Source organism: Toxorhynchites rutilus, chromosome 2 (genome assembly GCF_029784135.1).
Source record: "Toxorhynchites rutilus septentrionalis strain SRP chromosome 2, ASM2978413v1, whole genome shotgun sequence".
NCBI lineage: Eukaryota > Metazoa > Arthropoda > Insecta > Diptera > Culicidae > Toxorhynchites > Toxorhynchites rutilus.
The window spans coordinates 63,129,875-63,152,109 of NC_073745.1; the positions used below are offsets into that span (position 1 = coordinate 63,129,875).

General features: G+C 41.6%; 2 protein-coding genes across 5 annotated transcripts in view; one reads left to right on the top strand and one right to left on the bottom strand.

The window, feature by feature from the left end:
* The first annotated feature begins 462 nt into the window (after window positions 1-462).
* LOC129769721 (CDK5RAP1-like protein) lies at window positions 463-4,229 on the top strand. Its single transcript, XM_055772154.1, has 4 exons — window positions 463-1,741; window positions 1,801-1,973; window positions 2,031-2,429; window positions 3,675-4,229. Exons 1-4 carry the CDS (start codon window positions 592-594, stop codon window positions 4,224-4,226), a joined length of 2,274 nt encoding a protein of 757 aa, XP_055628129.1. The 5' UTR covers window positions 463-591; the 3' UTR covers window positions 4,227-4,229.
* A 4,099-nt stretch (window positions 4,230-8,328) lies between these two features.
* The window catches only part of LOC129768777 (uncharacterized), a 111,078-nt gene continuing 97,171 nt past the window's right edge, over window positions 8,329-22,235 (bottom strand). For all 4 annotated transcript variants that reach the window (XM_055770646.1, XM_055770644.1, XM_055770643.1 and 1 more), the window contains 5 exons: window positions 16,233-16,562; window positions 15,950-16,150; window positions 11,303-11,853; window positions 10,569-11,243; window positions 8,329-10,516 (listed from right to left, as the gene is read on the bottom strand). In XM_055770646.1, the coding sequence (XP_055626621.1) occupies window positions 8,617-10,516; window positions 10,569-11,243; window positions 11,303-11,853; window positions 15,950-16,150; window positions 16,233-16,562 (3,657 nt within the window). In that variant the 3' untranslated portion in view covers window positions 8,329-8,616. The remainder of the gene's footprint in view (window positions 10,517-10,568; window positions 11,244-11,302; window positions 11,854-15,949; window positions 16,151-16,232; window positions 16,563-22,235) is intronic.

Genomic DNA, 22,235 nt, shown 5'->3' on the forward strand with positions numbered 1-22,235 from the left:
GGCCTTTCTCATACCCTTAGAAATATCCTCGGTCGAAAACTACTAAATATATTTGGTAATGCAAAATTAGTAGAATGTACAAATTTTTTGTACATATTGTCAACAAACCCGCATCCCTACCAGAGATTAGTATATTTTACTCGATAACATTAGTAAGCTTGGATATTGTCATATCTGAAAATTGGTTAGAAAAGCGCGTATTAACCATTTTCATTGTTCCTATAAGGCAATACGGAGGTATAATAAGGATATAATTCTGATACGTGCATTTTCGGCGAGAAAATGTAGCCGATATTGGGCTTCCGAATCATTGTTCTGCTTGGCATATGTGTTTATTAGTACGGTCGAAAATGACTATAGATTGGTAGTATCTACCAAAAAATTCGTTATATTTACTTATTATTTCTCTCAGTGTAAGTCGCGCTACCGTATTGTATTTGTCGTGGTATTTATCGTGCACCAGAACAGAAATGGCACGTTTTTATGGTGCACAATGTTTTTGTTTTTGTTACAATATAAACAAGACACTGAAGGCATCGATAGTTTCGGTGTAGGATTTTTCAATTCGTTCGGAACAATAATCCACAGACGATGTACAACATTATACGACGATACAAAACCATAAGAGCTTCCCAGGAATTGTTACCACGAATCGCTAGCTGGCCCCGAAGCACTCGATCCAGTCATGACCGGTTTCAGCATGGACCTAGTCTCCAGGATTTCATCCAGAAATCACAGCCTACAAGCTCCATAAAAATTCACCAGGTATCACGGGCAGCAGATGTTCCGTATGTCCCGAAAGAGGTGCTGTTAGGTAACAACAGGAAGATATTTTTCGAAGTTTACGGTTGCCAAATGAATACTAGTGATACGGAAATTGTTTGGTCCATTTTACAAAGCCACAACTATCTGCGAACTCAGAGCATTGACGATGCGGACATTGTGTTGGTGGTTACATGCGCTATTCGAGAGGGAGCAGAGGCTAGGGTATGGACCAGGCTCAAGCAAATTCGGGCACTGAAAAGAAATCGTGGCAAATGGAGCCCGCTGCAGATTGGTGTCTTGGGATGTATGGCGGAACGATTGAAGCAGCAATTGGTGGAAAAAGAACAGGTTGTTGATGTGGTTGCCGGCCCAGATAGCTATAAGGATCTTCCTCGACTGCTAGCCACTGGACAGAATGGTCAGAAAGCGATAAATGTTCTGCTCTCGTTGGACGAAACGTATGCCGATGTAATGCCGGTCAAGTTAGATCAAAACTCACGGACAGCTTTTGTGTCGATTATGCGCGGTTGTGACAATATGTGTTCGTACTGTATTGTTCCTTTCACACGAGGGAAGGAGCGGTCCAGACCGATAAGCTCCATAAAGGAAGAGATTCTGCATCTGGAGGCCCTGGGTATAAAAGAGATCACGCTGCTTGGGCAAAATGTGAACAGTTACCGGGATACTAGTCGGGAGCCAGAGGGAGAAAAGCAGGCAACCGTAATAGTTCCTGGTTTCAAAACGGTTTACAAAACCAAGATAGGAGGTTTAAGATTCTCTGATCTGCTCAGTGAGCTAGCAGAAACGGTTCCAGAAGTGCGAATTAGATTCACCTCGCCACATCCAAAGGATTTCCCCACGAGATTGCTGGAAACGATCGCAAAGTATCCGAATATATGTAATAGTTTCCATTTGCCAGCACAATCGGGAAGTTCAACAGTGCTGGAACGAATGCGACGGGGGTATACAAGAGAAGGTTTGAAGTCACACATAAAAGTTTTGGAGATCAACTGAAGTTTTTTCTGTTATTTGCAGCATATCTTTCGCTAGTCAACGAAATTCGGTCTATCATCCCAAATGTAACATTGTCGAGTGACTTCATTTGTGGATTCTGCGGGGAAACGGACGAGGAATTTGCTGAAACTATTTCGCTACTTCGTGAAATTAAATACCATGTAGCCTATTTATTTGCTTACAGCATGCGAGAGGTAAGATTCGATTGAGCTTGTTTTCGTTCCAGACTGATGTGAACCATTTTATTGTAGAAAACAACTGCCCATCGTCGTTTCAAGGATGATGTACCCGATGAAGTGAAGAAACAGCGGCTACAGGAAATGTTCTCAGTATTTCGTACTGGTGCTCAGGAGTTGAATGCACGCTTCGTTGGACAGTTACAGCTTATTTTGGTAGAAGGATCTAGTAAACGCTCGCAAGATGATCTTTATGGACGAAATGATGGAAATATTAAAGTTATTATTCCTTCGGGAATGATCCCCGTGCGGGATCCTAGATCGGATGAGCGGAAAATGATAACGGCAGGAGATTATGTAGTGGCTCGAATAACCGAATCGAACTCACAGACGTTGAAAGGCATGCCTTTGTATCATACGACCATTCGTGAGTTTGTGGAGTACTGTACATACAGTGGAACGAGAACCGAACAGGTTACTGTAAATTGTTGATCTGGAGCAAATATATTGTAGTACACCCAGGTTTTTTTACGCGTTTTTTCGCGTGTTTTTTTTACGCGGATTTTCCAATTAACGCGGTTTTTTTCCGCGGATTTTCCAATTAACGCGATTTTTTTACGCGGATTTTCCAATTAACTCGGTTTTTTTACGCGTAAAAAGAGACCAGTGCAAATCACATCTCCCCCTCAGCTCACATTTTTCTCTTATGTTTCCTCAGAGCATATTACGCTAATTAATGCTTGTAACGGAGCATAGCGCTTATGAAAGATGATGATGATGTTGAATTAAAGAGGCTTTAAACTTTTCAGTTCATTCGCCTCTCGTTATGAAAGAAATTATTGCTGCACCTTATAAAGATTCTGACGTGGATTTTATGTGTTAGGTAACGGGTAGCTCAGCGGGCTGTACAACGGGATGGGGTTTTTACGGGCAGCGATTTGTGAATGGATTCCCCTGTCTACTTAGCTCTGGACGGTCCAATAGTGGTACAGCACGTGCCTCGGCAGTAGAGTGTACACATCCCAAAGAAATCTTCTAGCAACAGCAGATGTCCTCATTCGTGAGAAAACCGAACTATAGCTACCAGTAACCAACGAAATTGCAGGAAAAAACTACGCGTTTTCGGAAGCGAGTAACAATCAACTTTTTACTTCCGCTCTACGTAAGGATAATCCCATTCTATCATGATATCTATCATTAGGTGACATGGTTTTTTTCACGCTGATTTTCCAATTTACGCGGTTTTTCGAATTAACACGGTTTTTTACGCGGATTTTCCAATTAACGCGGTTTTTTTACGCGGATTTCCCAATCAACGCGGTTTTATATACGAGGTGGTGCACCCGTGGCCGAGTGGTAAGCGTCTCACATTATCATGCCGGGTGTTCGGGTTCGATTCCCGTTCTGGCCGGGGGATTTTTCGTCAAAGAATTTTCCTTCGACTTGCACTGTGGTCACGCGTATTCTAGAGCTTGCCCCTCGGAATACATTCAAGGCGTGTTATTTGGAAATATCAACTAAGTATTAATAAATGACGCTAGTGAATGCGCATACGTTGGGACGGCAAAAGTTTCACAGGGAACGTAAACGCCATTCAAGAAGAAGAAGAAGATCCCCCGCGTAAAAAAAAATCTGGGTGTACACTGCGATGTTTTTTTTACTTCGGTTAGTTTCGTCTTGTTTATACATTTTCATATCTTCGATGTCCTGAACGAGAAGGATGCAGCACGCGCAGCCATGCTGCAACGAGCGACTCGACAAAACGTGGAACGATACAGACTGAAACGAAGGCAGCAAACACATCTCTTTCGGGAAAAAAAGCGCCGCCTGGAAGAGAAAGAGTGTGAGGAGATGGAGCTGCTTTATTGTTCTCGAGAATCGCGGAAGTTCTTCAAGAAACTAAACGCCTCGCACAAAGGCTTTGTGCCGCGGGCCGAAATGTGCAGAAACAAGGAAGGAGGCATCTTGACGAACGAACGCGATGTGATCGAAAGGTGGAGGCAGCACTACGATGAACACCTGAACAGCGCGCAGACAGGAGACCTAGACGGCGCTGAGGAGGACTACACCGGTGCAATGAACAACGACGACGTACCACCCCCGACGATGGGTGAAGTTAAGGAGGCCATTAATCAGCTCAAGAATCACAGAGCAGCTGGTAAGGATGGCCTCGTAGCGGAGCTCTTCAAGGGAGGGCCGAGAAAACTTGTAGAGTGTATGCACCGGTTGATAGTCAGGATCTGGGACACAGAACAGCTACCGGAGGAGTAGAAGGACGGGGTAATCAGCCCCATCTATAAAAAAGGCGACAAGTTGAATTGTGGGAACTATCGTGCCATCACAATCCTGAATGGTGCCTACAAAATTTTGTCTCAGATCCTCTTCCGCCGCCTATCGACAATAGTAAGTAGATTTGTGGGAAGTTATCAGGCCGGATTCATGCCCGGTTGCTCGACGACGGACCAGATTTTTACACTGCGGCAGATCCTCCAAAAGTGCCGCGAGTATCAGGTCCCTACACACCACATCTTCGTCTACTTCAAGGCCGCATATGATACAATCGACCGACGACAGCTATGGAGGATCATGGACGAACACGGCTTTCCCCGAAAGCTGACAAGACTGATTCAGGCAACGATGAACGGTGTGCGGATCTCAGGTGAGCTGTCGGAATCATTTGAGACTCACAGGGGACTTCGACAAGGCGATGGAATCTCCTGTCTGCTCTTCAACGTGGCGCTGGAAGGTGTTATGCGGAGAGCGGGCTTCAACATGCGGGGCACGATTTTCAACAAGTCTAGTCAGTTTTTCTGCTTCGCCGACGACGTGGACATAATCGGAAGAACACATGCGACGGTAGTCGACTTGTATACCCGACTGAAACACGAACCAGGGCTGATTGGGCTTGGGATCAATGCGTCTAAGACTAAATACATGCTAGCAGGAGGGACTGATCGCAACAGAGTTCTTCTTGGTAGTAGTGTTGTGATCGACGGCGAGCTCGGCGAGCTCGAGGTGGTAGAGGAATTTGTCTACCTTGGCTCGTTGATAACAACTGACAACAACAACAGCCGTGAAATTCGAAGACGCATTGTCAATGGAAGTCGAGCCTACTATGGGCTCCGCAAATCCTTGAGGTCCAACAAACTCCGACCCCGTACGAAGTGTACCATGTACAAATCCCTAATTCGACCGGTTGTTCTCTATGGGCACGAAGCATGGACGATGCTTGGAGAGGACTCACAAGCGCTTGGTGTTTTCGAACGCCGAGTGCTCAGAACAATATACGGTGGTGTACAGGAAAGCGGAGTATGGAGAAGGAGAATGAACCACGAACTGGCGCAACTCTACGGCGAACCCAGCATTCAGAAAGTCGCCAAGGCTGGACGAGTGCGATGGGCAGGGCAAGGTTGCAAGATTGCCGGACAGCAGCCCTGCAAAGATGGTGTTCGCATCGAATCCGGTAGGAACAAGAAGGAGAGGAGTCCAACGAGCGAGGTGGTTGGACCAGGTGGAGCAGGACTTGGCAAGAATCGGTGCAGCCGGGAGTTGGAGAACTGCAGCCATGGATCGGGATTATTGGCGAAAAATTGTGTAGAAGATCTAATCTCTCAATGGGATGTAGTATCATTATAAATAAATAAATCTTCGATGTCTGGTAGATTTGCTCAGGACCATTTTCCACACATTTTAGGGATATGCGCATAGGGGAAGTGGGGGCATACCGGTCACCCTAAGGAATATACTCATTCCTAGCGTCCACATGTGTGCACCTGTGGCCGAGTGGTTAGCGTCTCACATTATCATGCCGGGTGTTCGGGTTCGATTCCGGTTCTGGCCGGGGGATTTTTTGTCAGAGAAAGTTCCTTCGACTTGCACTGAGGTCACGCGTATTCTAGAGCTTGCCTCTCGGAATACATTCAAGGCGTGTTATTTGGCTTAAGAAATCTCAACTAAGTATTATTAAATGACGCTAATTAATGCATACGTTAAGACGGCAAAAGTTCCACAGGGAACGTTAACGCCATTTAAGAAGAAGAAGAAGCGTCCACATACCGCTTCAATTACCGTTTTTCGAAGAATATTATAGTTCAACCCATTGTTGTTCAAGATAGCGAACGACTTTTACTATAAAAATTCAAAATAGTACACTTTTCATTATTAGAAAAAAAGGTGAAAAATCGAACTTTTTTTTGTGCTTGGAGGTAAAGTGGTCACTACGTCAGAACTACGGCCGAATGGCTATCCATAGAGCAATTTCTGTTTTTATTTATATTTTGACATACACCAGCTCTACTGAAATACAGGGTGACTCAAAAGTCATTAAATTATTCAAGCAATACGGCATCTATAGTCAATTGTTATACTACCAAACAAACAGGTGACCACTTTGCCCCCACTACTCCTACCTAATCTTTAAGGCCCTATTCCAGAAAACGAGACGAACAGACGAGCGCTCGTCTCGTTTGTTTTCATATTCCAGAAGCCTAGCTCGACTAAAAACAGACGAGTAGTTCGTCTGGCTCGACGACCGTTTGGCACACGGCACGAAAAGGGTTGCCTTAGTTGAAAAAAATTAAAGTTACAATACTTATAACAAGCCATTCCTCGTAATATACATAGCACATTGTAAAATGATGATTTTCTAACCTTTTCAGCGTGGAAAGAATACATGAAAACGGGAAATTTGAAGATAAATTCTGATTTTTCTAGAAAATTTGAACGAATTTCATACCAAAAAAACAAAACATCCTCATTTACCAGATGGCGCAGCGTGTAAACGCTGATAAAAATTCTAATAAAATCATCTAACGGCAATTCTTCAAAGATACTAAGAGAGGATTCTCCAAGGTCCAAATGAAAGGAATCATGTATTACCCTGCTCAAACAATTTAGCATCATGTTCACCGACAAAACCACGAAAACTCATCGGTTTTTCTACACAGATCGTGTAAATATGAAGATATTTATTAAGTTTTACAACAGAGTTTTCAATATCGATTGCATGTTGAAGACAGTTGTGTGAAATCGCTGCGAATACAAAATCCCAATGCAGATGGGATCAGATGTTTATTCGAATAAAATTTCTGAAAATGATGATAGTGGAATATTAAGGAATATGAAAATTTTCTGTATACTCAAAACACGGTACAAATTGATAAAAAAGGCGGGACAATCAAAATCGTACGAAGGCGTACGTTTGGTCAGCTTAAGGGTAAGGTTACATTGGCTCGGAGTACGCACGAAAATTTGATTGTACGAATAGAAACAAACAATTTTGTTCGATAGAAGCTGACGAATTCGAACGAAGCAAGGGGGAAGCAAGTCTTGGCTTCTTATGAATAGTAGTAACCGCTTCTGGAGACATTCCATCCGTAGACATTTTTGTTGATAGTGCCGGTAGAGACGAAAGATTTGGATTTTCGGCCACAACTGCATATGGCCTGCCAAACCAAGTACTTTTTGGGGAATTTAGACTGCTTCTTGGTCCGGAAACACTCGGCTACGACATTCTTTCGCATTGCAGTATAAAAAGCGAGGCCCGAAAGCTGTTTGAAGTCTTCGAGAACATAAGTTTCATCGTCCATTAAGGTGCATGAACATTTTTGCAAAAACTGAGTGTAGAGCACCTTAGAACGGCTTTTTGCAGTGAATATTTGTTTATCATCACGATTGGGCACCCTTTTCACTTTGTACGCCTTCAGTTCATGCCTCTGCTTCACTTTTTGTACATATGATTTTGAATTTCCAACCTTTTGAGCCACATTTCTAACTGAAAGGTTGGGATGTTTTTCAATAATGGCCACAGTTAAGTGCTGGTCAAACGATTTGCATACACTAAACACGGTACTCTTTGGCAGTTTTAGCTTTTTGGCGAGATCGCGTACCGACAGTGTTGGATTTTACTGCCGTTCGCGCAAAATGCGCTTGCGTACTTCCACTTGATTCGACGCCATTTTACCAAACTGAAGAAAAATGTAAACATGTTGGACATCGAAATAAAGAGGAGGGTTTCAGCTGTCATGTAAGTGAAATATTTCATTGATTAGTGAAATATTTCATAAACTACACTGAAAGAAAAGTGTCCGAAATTTAACGTGGATAGGCTTTAGTTCCGTGGTTTCGCCGAATATTTTTAGAATCGTTGATTGTGCACTTATTTTTTGGAGTTAGTCGATTCAAAATCTTTTTTTTTCCAATTCATTTATTTGTAAGGCTCAATCGCATGAGCTTTGCGGAGCCACAAATTCATGATTTGTTTTTACAGAATTTCAACTTAAATCTATGTTTAGTAGGTTTCGGATTCAAAATCTTATTAGGCGACCTCTCTTCCAAATGGAATTCTCAACAGTAATTATTGGACAATTAAATTTTTTAACGCTTTATTTACACACATTACATACTGGGACCATAAATGCAGAACGGCTGGTACCACATTATAAAACAATTTTTTCAAACAGTATTACGATTAAAATTTATCCGATAAAAATACTGAGAATGGAAATGATCATCACTAGATAAAACAGTACGCGTTCTCGATTCTATAAAAAGTGACTCCTTAAACGATAAAATAATTTAAAAAGAATTATAAAAACTTAAAAACTTACTAAATTGTATACAAAATTCACATAACTAACTAACACACGCGGTGCTCTCTCTTTCACACCAAGCTCGAAGCACCCAAGTTGTAGTGCTGCTCGTCGTAAATCGCTCCAGATCCTCCAGCTCCGGTACCCCCAACGGCTCCTCCTTCCAGCACGGCAGCCGTATTGCCCATGTGGTACGGTATGAACTGCCTTGGCATTGGTATCACCTCGATCGGGGATGATGGGCTTCCGTTGCTGGCAATGCTGGCGATTCCAGTGGGACCGTGTATTTCACTAACTTTGGCACTAATGTAGCCGGAATCATCGTTGGAAAGGTTGTCCTGCGATTTTCGGAACTGCTGCGCGGATTGGGGCTGCTGTTGGGGCGGATGTTGAGGGTGCAAGTGGTGATGCATCATCACCGGCGGTGGCTGACTGCTGGCTAGCTGATAGGAGAATTCCGGCGAAGGAGTTGCCGTACTGCCGTTGGACGGCGCGAAGGATGATGCGGCTGGATTCATGCTCTTGCGGCTGGAGAGAAGCTTTTCCTGGAGGGGAACCTGGGGAACGTAGTGTGAATGGTATTGGTAGAGGTAATCATCGCCGTTGGAGTACGGTGTCATTTGCGTGGGATAGTGTGATGTTTGGTGATTCGAATAAAAGCCAGAACCTAGCTGGTTCTGGTGTGGATCCAGTATTTCGTTCTCGTTGAGGAATGTCGGTAGCGGATTTCGACTCCTAGCAGTGCCGGTTAATGGCATTTGATCCGAAAGATGTGAGTTTGACAGATTGGAGGTTAAATCGGGAGGTTTGAGAGCGACATTTTGTTTGTTTGGCAGTTCATGGAAGTAAGCGTCTTTCGGAACGAAATACTGTTGGCGGACGGCAGCGACAGGTTGGTTCTCCACTTTTGGAAGACCCTTTTCGTACATTTCAATCAAACTTTTTGCCGTGACTGGACGTTGCTCGGATGGACCATCAACACAATCCATATCATCGGGCTCCTCGCTGGTCTCAGAAAAGTGTTCCTCCTGATCCTGTGATGAATTGACAGGTTCCATTTGTTGGATTGTGCTACTTTGCAACTTCGAAATTATGTATTTCACTCTATTCTTTTCCGTATTTTGCGCACATGCTTCTTCGTCAGCCATTGAATCTGGATCCTGTTCATCAGTCACATTCTCCTGGGGTTCCATTGATTTCTGGAACAAATCATGAACACTTTTATGTAGCGCTTGATTCCTCCAGTTTGTACCATTAAGTATTCTACTCTTCAGTTCTTTCAACTGAGCGAAGTTAGCCATATCCGACAAATCGCTCTGATCGTCGGATTCCCAGTCTTTATCTTGGTTGTCGGTGTCCATCTCTTCGTCCTCATCGTCATCCTCCTCCTCACTGTCTACATGTTCCTCGTCTTTCTGTTCCAGTTTCCTGCTATGATTCGGAGCTGATTTTATTGTTGTATTCGATGAACTTGGTATATCCTCGAAACAATTGTTAGCGTAGAATCCGTTCATCAACGGAATATTAACAGTGTCAACGTGAGCAATCTCTTCGAATTCATGGTTTCCCGCTCTGTCCGATACAGGATCGGTAAAATTGGTTGACGCCACATGTACTTCGATTGCATCCGGGTAGATGACATGTAAGCTAGATTTGGCACCACCGAGGAGAGAGGAACTAGGTGACATGGTAGAATGGGGTGTTGATCCCGAGCTGGCGCCTATCACGTCCCCGGCATTTTTATAGACCATTTGTGAATTCGCCGAACGTTCTTTCCGAGTAGTTATATCTTTGGATATCTCTGGTGAGACAGGAACCGCTGGAAGGAGCGATTGGGTAATCTTCTCCATCTCCTGGGCAATATCATAACCCTGGTGAGGTGAATCACGCTTTGAAGACGATTGATGGTAAACTTGAGGATTACTCTCGTAATTGTGTATGTCTTTTAGGCGATCTAGTGCCAGGATATATCTGAAAAAGTCACTGTGAATTAACTACAAAATAAAGGACAAAAAATATGTACCTATTATCACTATGTTTCTTCTTCGTAATTTTCTCTAGTTCCAAAATTTTCTTCGTCTTACTCAGCAGCTCCTCCAGCCTCTCGGTGACTTTGATCTTCTCGTTTTTGTGATCGTAGTTGGACGATTCCGCCGACGAGGATACTTTCCTGTCTTCTTTGGATGAATTGCCTCCATACGCCGAGCTTGGCACTCGGTCCTGATAAACTGTACGAGCCTTCTCTTTGCCATTGTCCTTGTCCGAGTAGCAGTAGCTTTCTCGCCCCGAGTGACTCATCGAGGATGATCTCTTGCTGCCGTTTTGCTGCTCAGCATCGAACTTCCACAGAGGCGCCCTCCGACTGGGCTCGTCTGCTTCCGAGTGGTTCTTGATGTTTGAGTTGTTTGAACTCTCGAAGTGATCCGAGTAATCGGGATGCTTACTTCCCGGGGCGTCCAGGAAGTCTATACTGCGCGATAGCTGGGGTGAGGAGGTTTTTATCCGATTCGTCAGCACGTCATCGCTTCCGTCTAGCAGTTCCAGACTTCGGCATCGTGTTAAGGTGTTCGTGTTTGCTTCGTCTTTCTTAGTTTTGGAATTATGGGGACCGGTTGCACGTTCAGCTATGCCACGCTTCAACCACTGCTCTAGATGTAACCGCTTATTCTCACATTGCACCCGGTTCGCGATCATCGTTCTGAAACAGAGACATTAGTTAGTAGCTATTCACTCAATGAACCGGTTAGGAAATCTTACTTCGTCAACTCCTCGATCTGATCATCGGTCTTTATGGCGAGTGCGGTCATACGACTGTCCAGTTTCTCGGTCGCACGATTCACATACTTTCGTATACTCTTCCTGTTCTGGTTCATTCGCTGCTCCAGATGCTTGAAGAACGGCGCGCAGTAGCACGTATTACCGACCCCAACGGGTCCTTTCCGTATATTGCCCGCTAGGTCGAGGAAATACTGCTCCCCCTTGGCCAACGGTTCTTTGGGTAAGGTTTCTAGTTTGGGTGAAGGGAAATTGCGCGGATCCGGGAAGTAGTGACACCCGTACGGTGACCAATGCTGGGGATCTACGTCGTACCGGGGATCGTGGCCGGACCGGCCTTTGGATTTATCACGAACTTTTCGATCGTCTCTGCTGCGCGACCGATCGCCACTTTTTCCGTCACGCCCTTTTCGGTGTGAACCGCTGGAGCTTCGTTCACGGGCTTGCCTCGAGGAGATCTGGACCGGTGTGTTGAGTATGTTGATGATTTCGGTGAGATTCTTGCGGATCGCTATGGCCCGTGGTGTTTCGGCCTGTGGGGTAGAAATTGAAAAAAATGAAACAACTAACGGTAGAAGCTAAGTGAGGAGATGCGAGTGTGTCAGAATACTATATCTATTCAGAGATAGGTGATGAATGATTAGGAATGCTATTGTCCTCCTTGTTAGAGAAGGTCCACGACAATGTCTATGTTGGATAACGAGATTCACCCATACTATGCAGCTACGTTGGGAAAGAATTTTGAAAATACGGTCCGGGCTCCGGAACTACCAAAACGGACCACATTCCTGATATAACTTAAACAGTTTCCGGCATACGGAAACAAGAGGACATTACCATCACAGAAGAAATCCTATGTCTACGAGAAGCTGTGTGATTTGTTCACGACACTCGTCCTCTCAAGAGTACCACTAGGCAACGGTTCCCGTGGATACGCAATGAGTATTGAGTATTGTGTATTGTAGGGGGCAAAGTATTCAGCGTTCTTCAGGGCCAATGATCATAATATGATGGACGTAATGGGTAGACTTATTCTCCGCAACAATATGCTCTATTAAATGGGAAACAGGTTTGCGAATTATTCGTACCAATGGAGACCAAAGATCAAGAATAATATGAGTTTTAAGTCCCACAACAAGGTCATCAATAACTGTCCGATTTGGTTTTTTATTAGAATTTCATAACAAAATTGAGTGATGTAGACTACCTGTCGCATAACAGGGTCTTCAGTTTCTAATAGTTCCTAACAACTCTTATAGATTTTTCGATTATTTAGATGTTGTTGAAAATATATAGAAATTGTAATTGACTGGCTGCTGAACCAAAGTTGAGCCAAACAGAACCGTAAAGCAAAACATTACAGCAGAAACGCGGGCCCGAAAGGTGTATGACAGAAGCTGTTCAAATTCAACGAACATATTCTTCTGGAAGGCGAAACATATTTTAAATTAGAATTCAAACAGCTTCCGGAACAGAGTTTTATTTAGCCAGGGGTTGTGGAGATGTTCCCATTAAATATGAATGACTTTCTTCGGATAAGTTTGCCGGTAACGGACGAATGTCTGAAAAAACGTGTATTGCCTCCGGGGCCCCGTCAAGTTTTTGGCGGAGTTGGTGAGTAACTACAACAATGATGCGCAACAGTGGTATCGCGATATCGGAGGAGACGTCATTGAGAATCAGACGAAGTCCAAAACTGCCTGGAAATCCGCCCGATCTAAGTGTATTAGGGTTGCTCGTTTTAGACAGCTCAGTTCGGGAATACACACTAATCGGCAGAACAAATGTATGGAAAAATGAGAAGGCTTCCAGTTTTCATTAATTTAAACTGTTTAGGCATTAGTGGATTGTACTGTAAAGTATATCAAACAAATCTTAGAGAATTTCCGATTCCATTGGTGTACAAATCATCAGAATTTGTTCGCTGTGAAAATAGTTATTAACGTTAACTTTATTCCACAAAAACGTGACCTGTTTTCTGATTTGGCACCCTTCCTGAAAGACGTAGTTCTACGTCAAAGAATCGAACAGATTCTGAACCTGAACCTCGGACAAGTCAAAAACATCTTTTTTGACAAAATGGCGGCAGTTTGAAAAACAAAATGCGGTTTAAACGTTTTTCTTACGTTTTCCAATTTTTAAAAAAAAGTAAAATTTAAAAAGTATTATTTTTTAGAGTTTCATGCGATAGAGAAATGCCAGTAGATTGTATCCATATAAATTCGTCATAAATCAGTTCAGTAGAACAAGAGATATCGTGTACGTCAGTTTGAAAAAACTAGTTTCGAGAAAATCGCGTTTGAAGTTCATTGTTATGGCCGTAACCAAAAGTTAGATACCGCATCACCAAAATGGCTCTAACTCGGTAAATAAAAGAATTTTCGATAAGTCATTTCTAGGGTATATTCTTGAATGCCTAAACTACAGAAATACGATGGAAAAATTTTGATTGTTTCTCAAATTTCTTGACTAGAATACTGTCTCAACCAAATTCTTCCCTACTAAACAAATTTTACAAAAAAGGTGTCAATATTTAAAAAAACATAACATTTAATAAACAAAGCTAACATTACTGTAACAAAGGGTTGCAGTTCCAACCTCGAATGTCAACTCTGTACATCTGTCATCGCGGATCATAATGATGGTTAATTGTTATATGTACCTGATTCCACACTGTGATGTTTTTGATGATTTTTTGTCTAACAATTACTTCTAATACAACCTAATCAAAAAAACGACGGGTTTCTTCTTGCACACCTTGTATATGGCGAATAACAATTAGATGAAATCATTCAATGCGGAAAATGAATTTCATAAACAATTTTTTTTCAATCAGCTCCAACAGCTGCGCTTTCCAATAGGTTAGTCTTATGACACCTTCCATCCTTCCAGTGGGTCCACAAAAGCTCACAACAAGTCGTCAAGCTTCCTGGATGGTACCAACGTTCCCAGTGGAACTTTTGCCTTCCCAACGTAGGTATTAATTGCGTTTTTTTTATTAGCAGCACTTCGTTGAGATTCTTATGCCAAAAAACACGCCTTGGATGTATTCTGGAGTGGACAGCTCTATAATATGCGTGACCACAGTGCAAGTAAGAAGAAATTTCTTTGACGAAAGATTTCCCAGCCAGAACGGGAACCGAACCCGAACCCGAACTAACCACTCGGCCACGGGAGCACAAGTCGTCAAGTTATTGGTATTGGATTGACACTGTTTCTCTGTCAATACAGTTTCCATCGCATCATATTTCCTTGCTTTAACAGAATGTTAATAGTAAAAAAGGTGAAAAAAAAGGTTTTGACTATCTATATTTGAAAACAAAAATATTTAGCTAAATTTTCAAAAAACATACACTTCTTGTTATACAGTAGAACCTCGATTATCCGCGAAATAGTCTGGCAAGATCAACACGAATTACAAAAATCGCTGATAACGCAATGCAAATGAGGTGCAAACACGAAATGATGATATTTCAGCATGAAAAATATGTTTTATCAATACAGAAACCATTAAACTATCCATCTGTAGGGTCGTATACACGAATGGTCAGATAATGTGAAAAGCATGCCAAAACAAAAGTGAAAGTGCCTACCTCTTACTGACAAAATTCGGAAAACTCTAAAGAATTACTATGGTATTCGCTTTCGCGAATAATCCGCTCGCGGTTAATCTGGGTTCTACTGTTTTAGCTTTTAAGGAAAGAAAGCTGGTAGATCAAATGAATGGTTTGACGGATGAGGTACAAAAACCTCTCACAGTTGTCAAATAGAATTTTCGAGGATTCTCAGGAGATAATTTCAAAAATGAGAAAAATGTAGAGATCATTCACTGACAATAATGCATGACTCCAATGAAGATTATGCTGAAAACAAGAATAATTTTAACATGACGATCTTTTAAATTTTGGGATACTCTGAAGTACTGTTCGCAAGCAACATGCCGAACGGAATAACACTTGTACATAGTGCTCCGGACAGCACCAAATTGGTGAAGGCTACTCACATAACAGACATTTACAAATAATGATTTAATCTGTTATGGGTATATTAAGCTTATTGTAGTCGTTAGTGATAACGATCAAAAGATTAATTTTTATATAGCCCATGCGCTAAATCACGCACTAAATGAATCAATCCGATGTGTGTAGAACGAATGGAAAATATAGAGCAAATTGAATTAAATGGACCCTCGATGTTATTTTTTTTGTCTTGGTTGCGGAACAGTAAAAACAGCAAGAAGAAAAAAAACAGTGTTTCCGGTGGATGGTGGGATACACCAACGCTTTATCCACATAACAACTAATGAAAATGAGTAGCAGAACAGACGATCTTTTTTTTCTTCTGTAATTAAACTTTTTGGATGTGAGTTTTCATACAAAGTGATGACGTGATTTAGAAAAGGTAACACATGTTATAGTTTCGTTCATTATGAAAATAGCATCGTTTCAATTTGGTACATAGAATTATTGCTACTCATGTTCAGAAAAAAAAAACATCTACAACGGAAACCGAAAGAAAACAGTAATTAGAAAATCAGTTATCTTCAAGTTTAATCTGGCTTTTTTACGATTTCTCATTCCCCAATTTGCGTTCTACTTGGAAAGAACAAAACCGACAAAACATACGCACCTGAGCATTTTTCGCATCTTGTCTACATCCGGCCTCGAGCAGAATTCGGGTCAGTTTACGCCTCCCCATGGCACAGGCGATGTGCAGAGCCGTATCGCCGTTTAGGTTAATCCGTTCGTAGTCACACTTGGCTGAAAGGAGAATCCGGATGGCACCGGCGTGGCCATAACGGCACGCTGTATGGAGTGGGGTATCACCGTACTGTAAATGGAAGAAAACCAGTAAACATTTATTTTAGTTTGAATTGAATGCTATAACACAGGTATCGGGATTATACACTCACATTATTTTGTACATCAGGATCGGCTCCGGCAAGTAGAATCTCCCGGCAGCTCTGATTGTGTCCATTTTGGGCCGCCAAGTGCAGCGCCGAAAAGCCGCCAAAGTTTCGCGTTCCGAGCAGGGCACTGTGCAGGGCTCCCCTCGTGTCTTGTAGGGCGCTCTTGATCTTGCTGGAGTCTTTGATTAAATCGATGGACAACTTGGGACCACCGGGGTGACTCCCGGTGCCTGTGCCTGTGCCGGGTTTGTGGGACTTGGGTAAGGAACATAATATTTTAACACAACGGCTGTAGCCCTTCCAGGCGGCCTCGTGCAGTGGTGTGTTTCCGTGCTGCAACAGGTGTGAAAAAGGATGATAAATGGTGTTTATGAACAACGATTGACTTAGCTCATTGCGTTCAGTGATAAACTATAAAACTCGGCGATATGACGATGGAAATCACGCCTCACTTTTCAATAGGACCTATCTGTTTTAATCGATTCTCTTCATCGACATTCTCTACCGTTGATAACTCAGCAGTAGAAGCATTTCCTGATATGTTTGATGATCAGGATCAGGGCTCGGCAAAGTCATATTCAACTGAGGATAGTCAGGAGACTACGAAGAAATTCGCTTTCGTATTCAATTGGAAATGAGTTTTGGCTTCTTCCAGCAGTCAGTCAACATGACTCAACAGTCATTCGGGAGTTTAGTTGCTATTATCTTTAGTTTATCACTCTACGACTCGACTATCTCATTTCATTCTTCCCCGTAAAATGGATTTCATTGCATATTGAAGTGACTCCCCTTAAAATGAAATCATTTCTCTCTCTGATCTATAACGTATGCATGTATCGATGTTTGTGTTCAACGTGATTTGACATATACTACAGGTGAGCTAGATTTATTGGTTTCGTACACGAAAATTACTCACACATATAAAGTGGCGTGTAGTGTTATATTCAGAATCATTGACAAATTTATGAATGTTTTTTTCACAAAATTGAATTCGGAGACGAACTAAAATTTTGTTTAGAATTCCTCCCAAACTGCACGCTATTTACTAATACTAACGCCAGTACTTTTATAGCATACCTGATAACTGTCTAAGTTGGTTGGTTTGTGGTAAACAATGAAGCCGTCCGTTAATGGTATAACTATTTTTATGCATCAGAAATCATGTTTTTGTTTCACTTTATATGGAAGTTAAAATAAGATTCAAATAAGAAATAAGTGAGTGAGTGGAAAAGTATAAATATTGAATTACAATAGAAACAGGAAAATACATAAAATTCGTCTCTTTTGAACTGAGTGGTGGTCCTGAAAAGGATCGATGGGTGGCGTTGCGGACAGGAGACAGTCGAGCTCTTTGCGGAATACTTCAAGAGCATTTATCAGGACTACAACCCAAGTTCAGTCAACAATTCGATCTTCATGACCGCTGACTTGTTGGAGTTATCGCATCGGGAAGTGAAACAAGGCTTGTCGGATCTAGACTCGCGTAAGTCAGCAGGACCAGACAGACCCCCCGCAAAATATTTAAAGGAATTCAAGGATGAACTTGTTGAACCCCTGACTACCTTATTCAATTCTTCACTTTCGTCCGGTTACTTCCCACCGTTGTGGAAAATTTCCCATATTACTCCAATCCATAAGAGGGGCCTTCGCTCGGGTGCTGAAAACTATCGGGGCGTTGCAATCCAGTCTGCGATGCCAAAATTATTCGAGCGGCTTGTTTATTCCCACCTTTACGAACGTATTGCCGACCGTGTTTCACCAACGCAGCATGGCTTCTTGAAGGCAAAGTCAGTTGTCACGAACCTATGCGAGTTTTGCTCTACCGTCACGGACAGTATATCCAAAGGGTATGAGGTGGACTGTATTTATACAGATATGAGCAAGGCTTTCGATGTGGTAGGGATAAACAGCATAATGCGCGCAGTGGCTGATTTCGGCATTCACGGTAAAATGTTTGAATGGATTAGGACGTATCTGGAGAGCAGAACGCAATATGTGAAAGTACACAACAATTCATCTAGGTCATTTGGTGTCCACTCAGGAGTTCCAAAAGGAAGTCATTTGAGGCCTATCCTGTTTGTCATGGTCATGAATAGTCTTCCATCATTCATGACCAACGCAGTAGTGCTTATTTACGCGGATGATGTAAAGATTTTCCAGCCAGTGAAACCCATCGCTGACTGTCATCTGCTTCAGCAGGATTTGGACAATTTTGAGAGGTTCGTCGAGAACAATGGATTGAGCGTAAACCCCAACAAATGCTCCATTATGACCTTTACGAGGAGAGTTCAGCCAATAAGCTTCGACTATAGACTGGGAGGTTCGAATCTACAACAAGTAGAGAATGTTCGTGACATAGGCGTGACGATGGATCGATCTCTTTCGTTCAATTGCCACATAGAGCGAATTGTCAAAGAAGCGCTGAAACTATTTGCACTCACTCGTCGATTCGGACAGGACTTTACCGATCCGCACGCAATCCTGAAAGTTTACACCTGCCTTGTACGATCCAAACTCGATTTTGCTAGTGTGGTGTGGCGACCGCAGTACGATCTACATATTCAAAGACTTGAAAATGTTCAAAAGAAGTTCTTGAAATTTGCGCTAAGAAATCTGGGATGGAGAGAAGAACCCCGGTCACCATATCAAGATCTCTGCTGTTTGGTAGATCTGGATACCATCAGCAGCAGGCACAAAATTGCAGACGTAACTTTTTTTGCAACGTAATGAACGGACGGATCAAAAGCCCGCGTCTCTACGACAGGATTCGTTTTAACACCAGCCCCGTTTCTCTTCGTCGACGGAGGATGTTTGACCCACCCCTGAGGAACAAAAATTATACCCAGCATGAACCGACAGCCAGATTTATGCGTGAGTTAAACGTGCTGCAAAATGTTGTTTCTGTAAATATGACATCAGAAGAAATTCGAAGAAGATTAAGATTATATTTTAGAGACCAACTGAATGTATAAGTTTTAAGTTTGTATGTTTTATGTTTTCTGTATTCATGTTTAATTTTAAGAAGGCTAACAGGTGACAGCCCATAGTCCGAATAAACAAATTAAAATACTCAGGCGTTGTAGAAGCAATTGAAGATACATAATTATTTATTGTTCGCGTGTAACATGAGACATGTTTGCTTATTGTTAGTATGTATCTGTTCAAATACCATCATTATATATCTTTGTCAACGTATAAAATAAACAAACCTTACGTGCGATTCAGTACACAAACTCTCGGCATCTAATGCAAAGTACGTAGAATAGAAGGTAAGGGATATTTCCGGAAAGCGCATGTGTTACACACACAACGAAGTTAGGAATAAAAAATCCTCAACTTGTTCGAAGTTCTGATTTTTTTTCAATATTTCTTTCTAAAAATCATAAAAAGTGACAAAACTGCAAGTCGAGCCGACGGTAAACACGATAGTGTACCGCTTTTTCACTGCAAGTAAGGTTTTATGTGATTTTTTTATCGATTTCATACTGAACAGTTTTTGTTTACTTCAGCAAAATGTTGATGTACCACGTCCCGCGATGCCGGAACAGAATAATTTCGAATGAGATAAACTAAAATAAAAAAATATTTTCAGCTATCCCATGTATTCGCTCCTTGAATCGGGAACGGGAATGGGAACACCGCTTTGATATATCCTCTCTAGACATTTGTTTATCGATTTGCATTATTTTTTAGAATATAGGGGCGATAGTTTTACTGTTTTAAATTTTAAAATAATTAAGTAAATTTCATCATTTCGAAACCTTTTTCTTGTGTTAGAATTTAAAAATTGAAAAAATGTTTGAATTTATATGGATTCGATCGATGGTTTATTACTATTTTTGCTTTTTTTCTTTGCCTACAAAGCAGCAGTAGACTACCTTCTTATTCTACGTACTTTGCAGCTAATGGTATGAAAGCCAACGATGTACGGAACCCATGAGAGCTTCCGCTAATATATTCGATGCTTTCAAGAACCTTCAAAAAATGAACTGTTGATTTGATCAAACAATGCGATTTCCTTGATATTGTGAAATATTCTGTACCCCATATCAAAATTTCGTATTCTCCGCTATCGAATTCATAGCCAATATAACCATTTGAACGCAATGCATTATCATATTTCGTTTTTCGCTAGAATTTCCGTTCAGACCGGTAGCAGAATAAAAAGGGGGTTGGGAGAGGGAGAGAGGCTTTGGCGAACGAGCGAGAACATTCTCTAGCCACTTCACAGTCACAACTAAGTGAATACCCGAGCGGGCACTTGCTTATATACAGATTTAAGTGATTTCAATAGACTGTTTTCAAAGCAATTTTTAAGTCGCAAGTTTTTAGGTCAATAAGTAAGAAGTATATAACTCTTAGACATTTTACCTCCGGACAGAGGTGATTATCATATCATTTCGTCCAGCCGGCAAAGAGGTATAAACGCTCATAGTGTAACGCTTTCGTTTTCGAAGCTTTGAATTTACACCCCAGTATTGAAATGAAGAACGTAGTCCTACGTCAAAACATCTTTGGGGTGAGCAAAATTAACCATCATTGGATATCTCCAAAGCCGGTCTAAATCCGCAGAAAGCCATTCTTTGTGTCTAGTGGAATGGGAGAGGAATTTTGCATTATGAGTTCCTACTAAACAACCAATTGTATTGACCGCGTAAAAAGTGACTCCAATGTAAACAGATTTCATGTGCTAATTGATGTGACTTTTCATGAAATAAGTTTGTGTTGCATTATTGATTAATAATGCAGAAATGGAATACGAAACAGATATCATAATTGTTGCATGCAAGAAATCAGTTAATCAATTGTTAATACATGGGTTGCATTTTAAACTAATAATTCACTGTATGTTAGATTTTTATACAAAATTTGAAATTTACGCGGTGTATTTTTTCATGCGGATTTTTAAATTTACGCGGTTTTTTATGTATTTTGTATTATGCTATGGTTTTTTTCTTCCTAAAATCGGCATGATTATTTCAAGCAATTCAATATTTCCCAAGATTTATGAAGTGAACGAAGAAAGATCATTGGTAGATGGAACACGGGGACTTATTATTGAAGCTCAGATGTGGAAAAAATTTGCAACAGTAAACTGGTCCTTATGGGATGGTATTCGCGGATCAGCTAAGTGAACGGCATCATATATTAGAAACGGACTTACGTTTATTAGTTTGATCGGTAATTTCGGAGTTGAACTCGCCATAGCTACATAACACAACACAACATTCTTAACACGTTGTATCCTGAAAGGCACGATAATACGCATATCGATTTTAATACTCCTGTTGGCTTGTTTCGAGAATCAGTTTTTCTTCAATGATTTCCAATAACTGAATTCCAATAACGAAGCACTTTATTTCATTGTCTGACTTTCTTGAAAACTCAAACAATTCAGCCAGCAGCTTGGGTCGGTTTCTGACAGAAAATGTCTGAGATTAGATTCACAAGTGATGTTTTGTTATAACGTGAATATAATGTGATCACAACGTAAACTAAATTTGGAAGAAAACAAACCGCAAAACTTCAATACAATTACTTCACGGGATGATGTTCCCTAAAGTTGTTCAAAGAATTAGGAAGAAACAACAACAGAGACAACAGGGAAGGTATCAAAAGTGTCCATGCTTGTCCACGGCGGGGGAGAGGTGTCTGAAATCGTACTTTTTCTGCCCACGTGTTATGTCTAACGAGATTCGTGTCAGGGGGAGTAGTAGTGTGGATTGAATTCAGGTTGAATGAAGAGGCTGATTTGTATTCATTAGTCACGTCAATCAGTATAACCATTTGCTAGAATAGTTCATCAGTTATCCTCGGTCTTAACGCTCGTCATTCATGTTGACAGCGAATGCCGAAATCGAAGTCGGGGTGAAGCGACTGAAAGGAGAGTTGATTTTCATTTTTATCTTCGAAGATTTCGGGCCCTGATCAGGATTCTAGAAGAGAGATAGTTTATCAAACTATCTGACATAAATACCCCAAAACATTTTTTAAGAAATTTTGAAA

Excerpts from the sequence above, each read along its gene's own strand:
- LOC129769721 (XM_055772154.1), top strand. The coding sequence starts at position 592 with ATGTACAACATTATACGACGATACAAAACCATAAGAGCTTCCCAGGAA. Across the intron at positions 1,742-1,800 it reads ACGGGGGTATACAAGAGAAG|CATATCTTTCGCTAGTCAAC; the intron begins GTTTGAAGTCAC and ends TGTTATTTGCAG. Across the intron at positions 2,430-3,674 it reads GTGGAACGAGAACCGAACAG|GATGCAGCACGCGCAGCCAT; the intron begins GTTACTGTAAAT and ends CTGAACGAGAAG.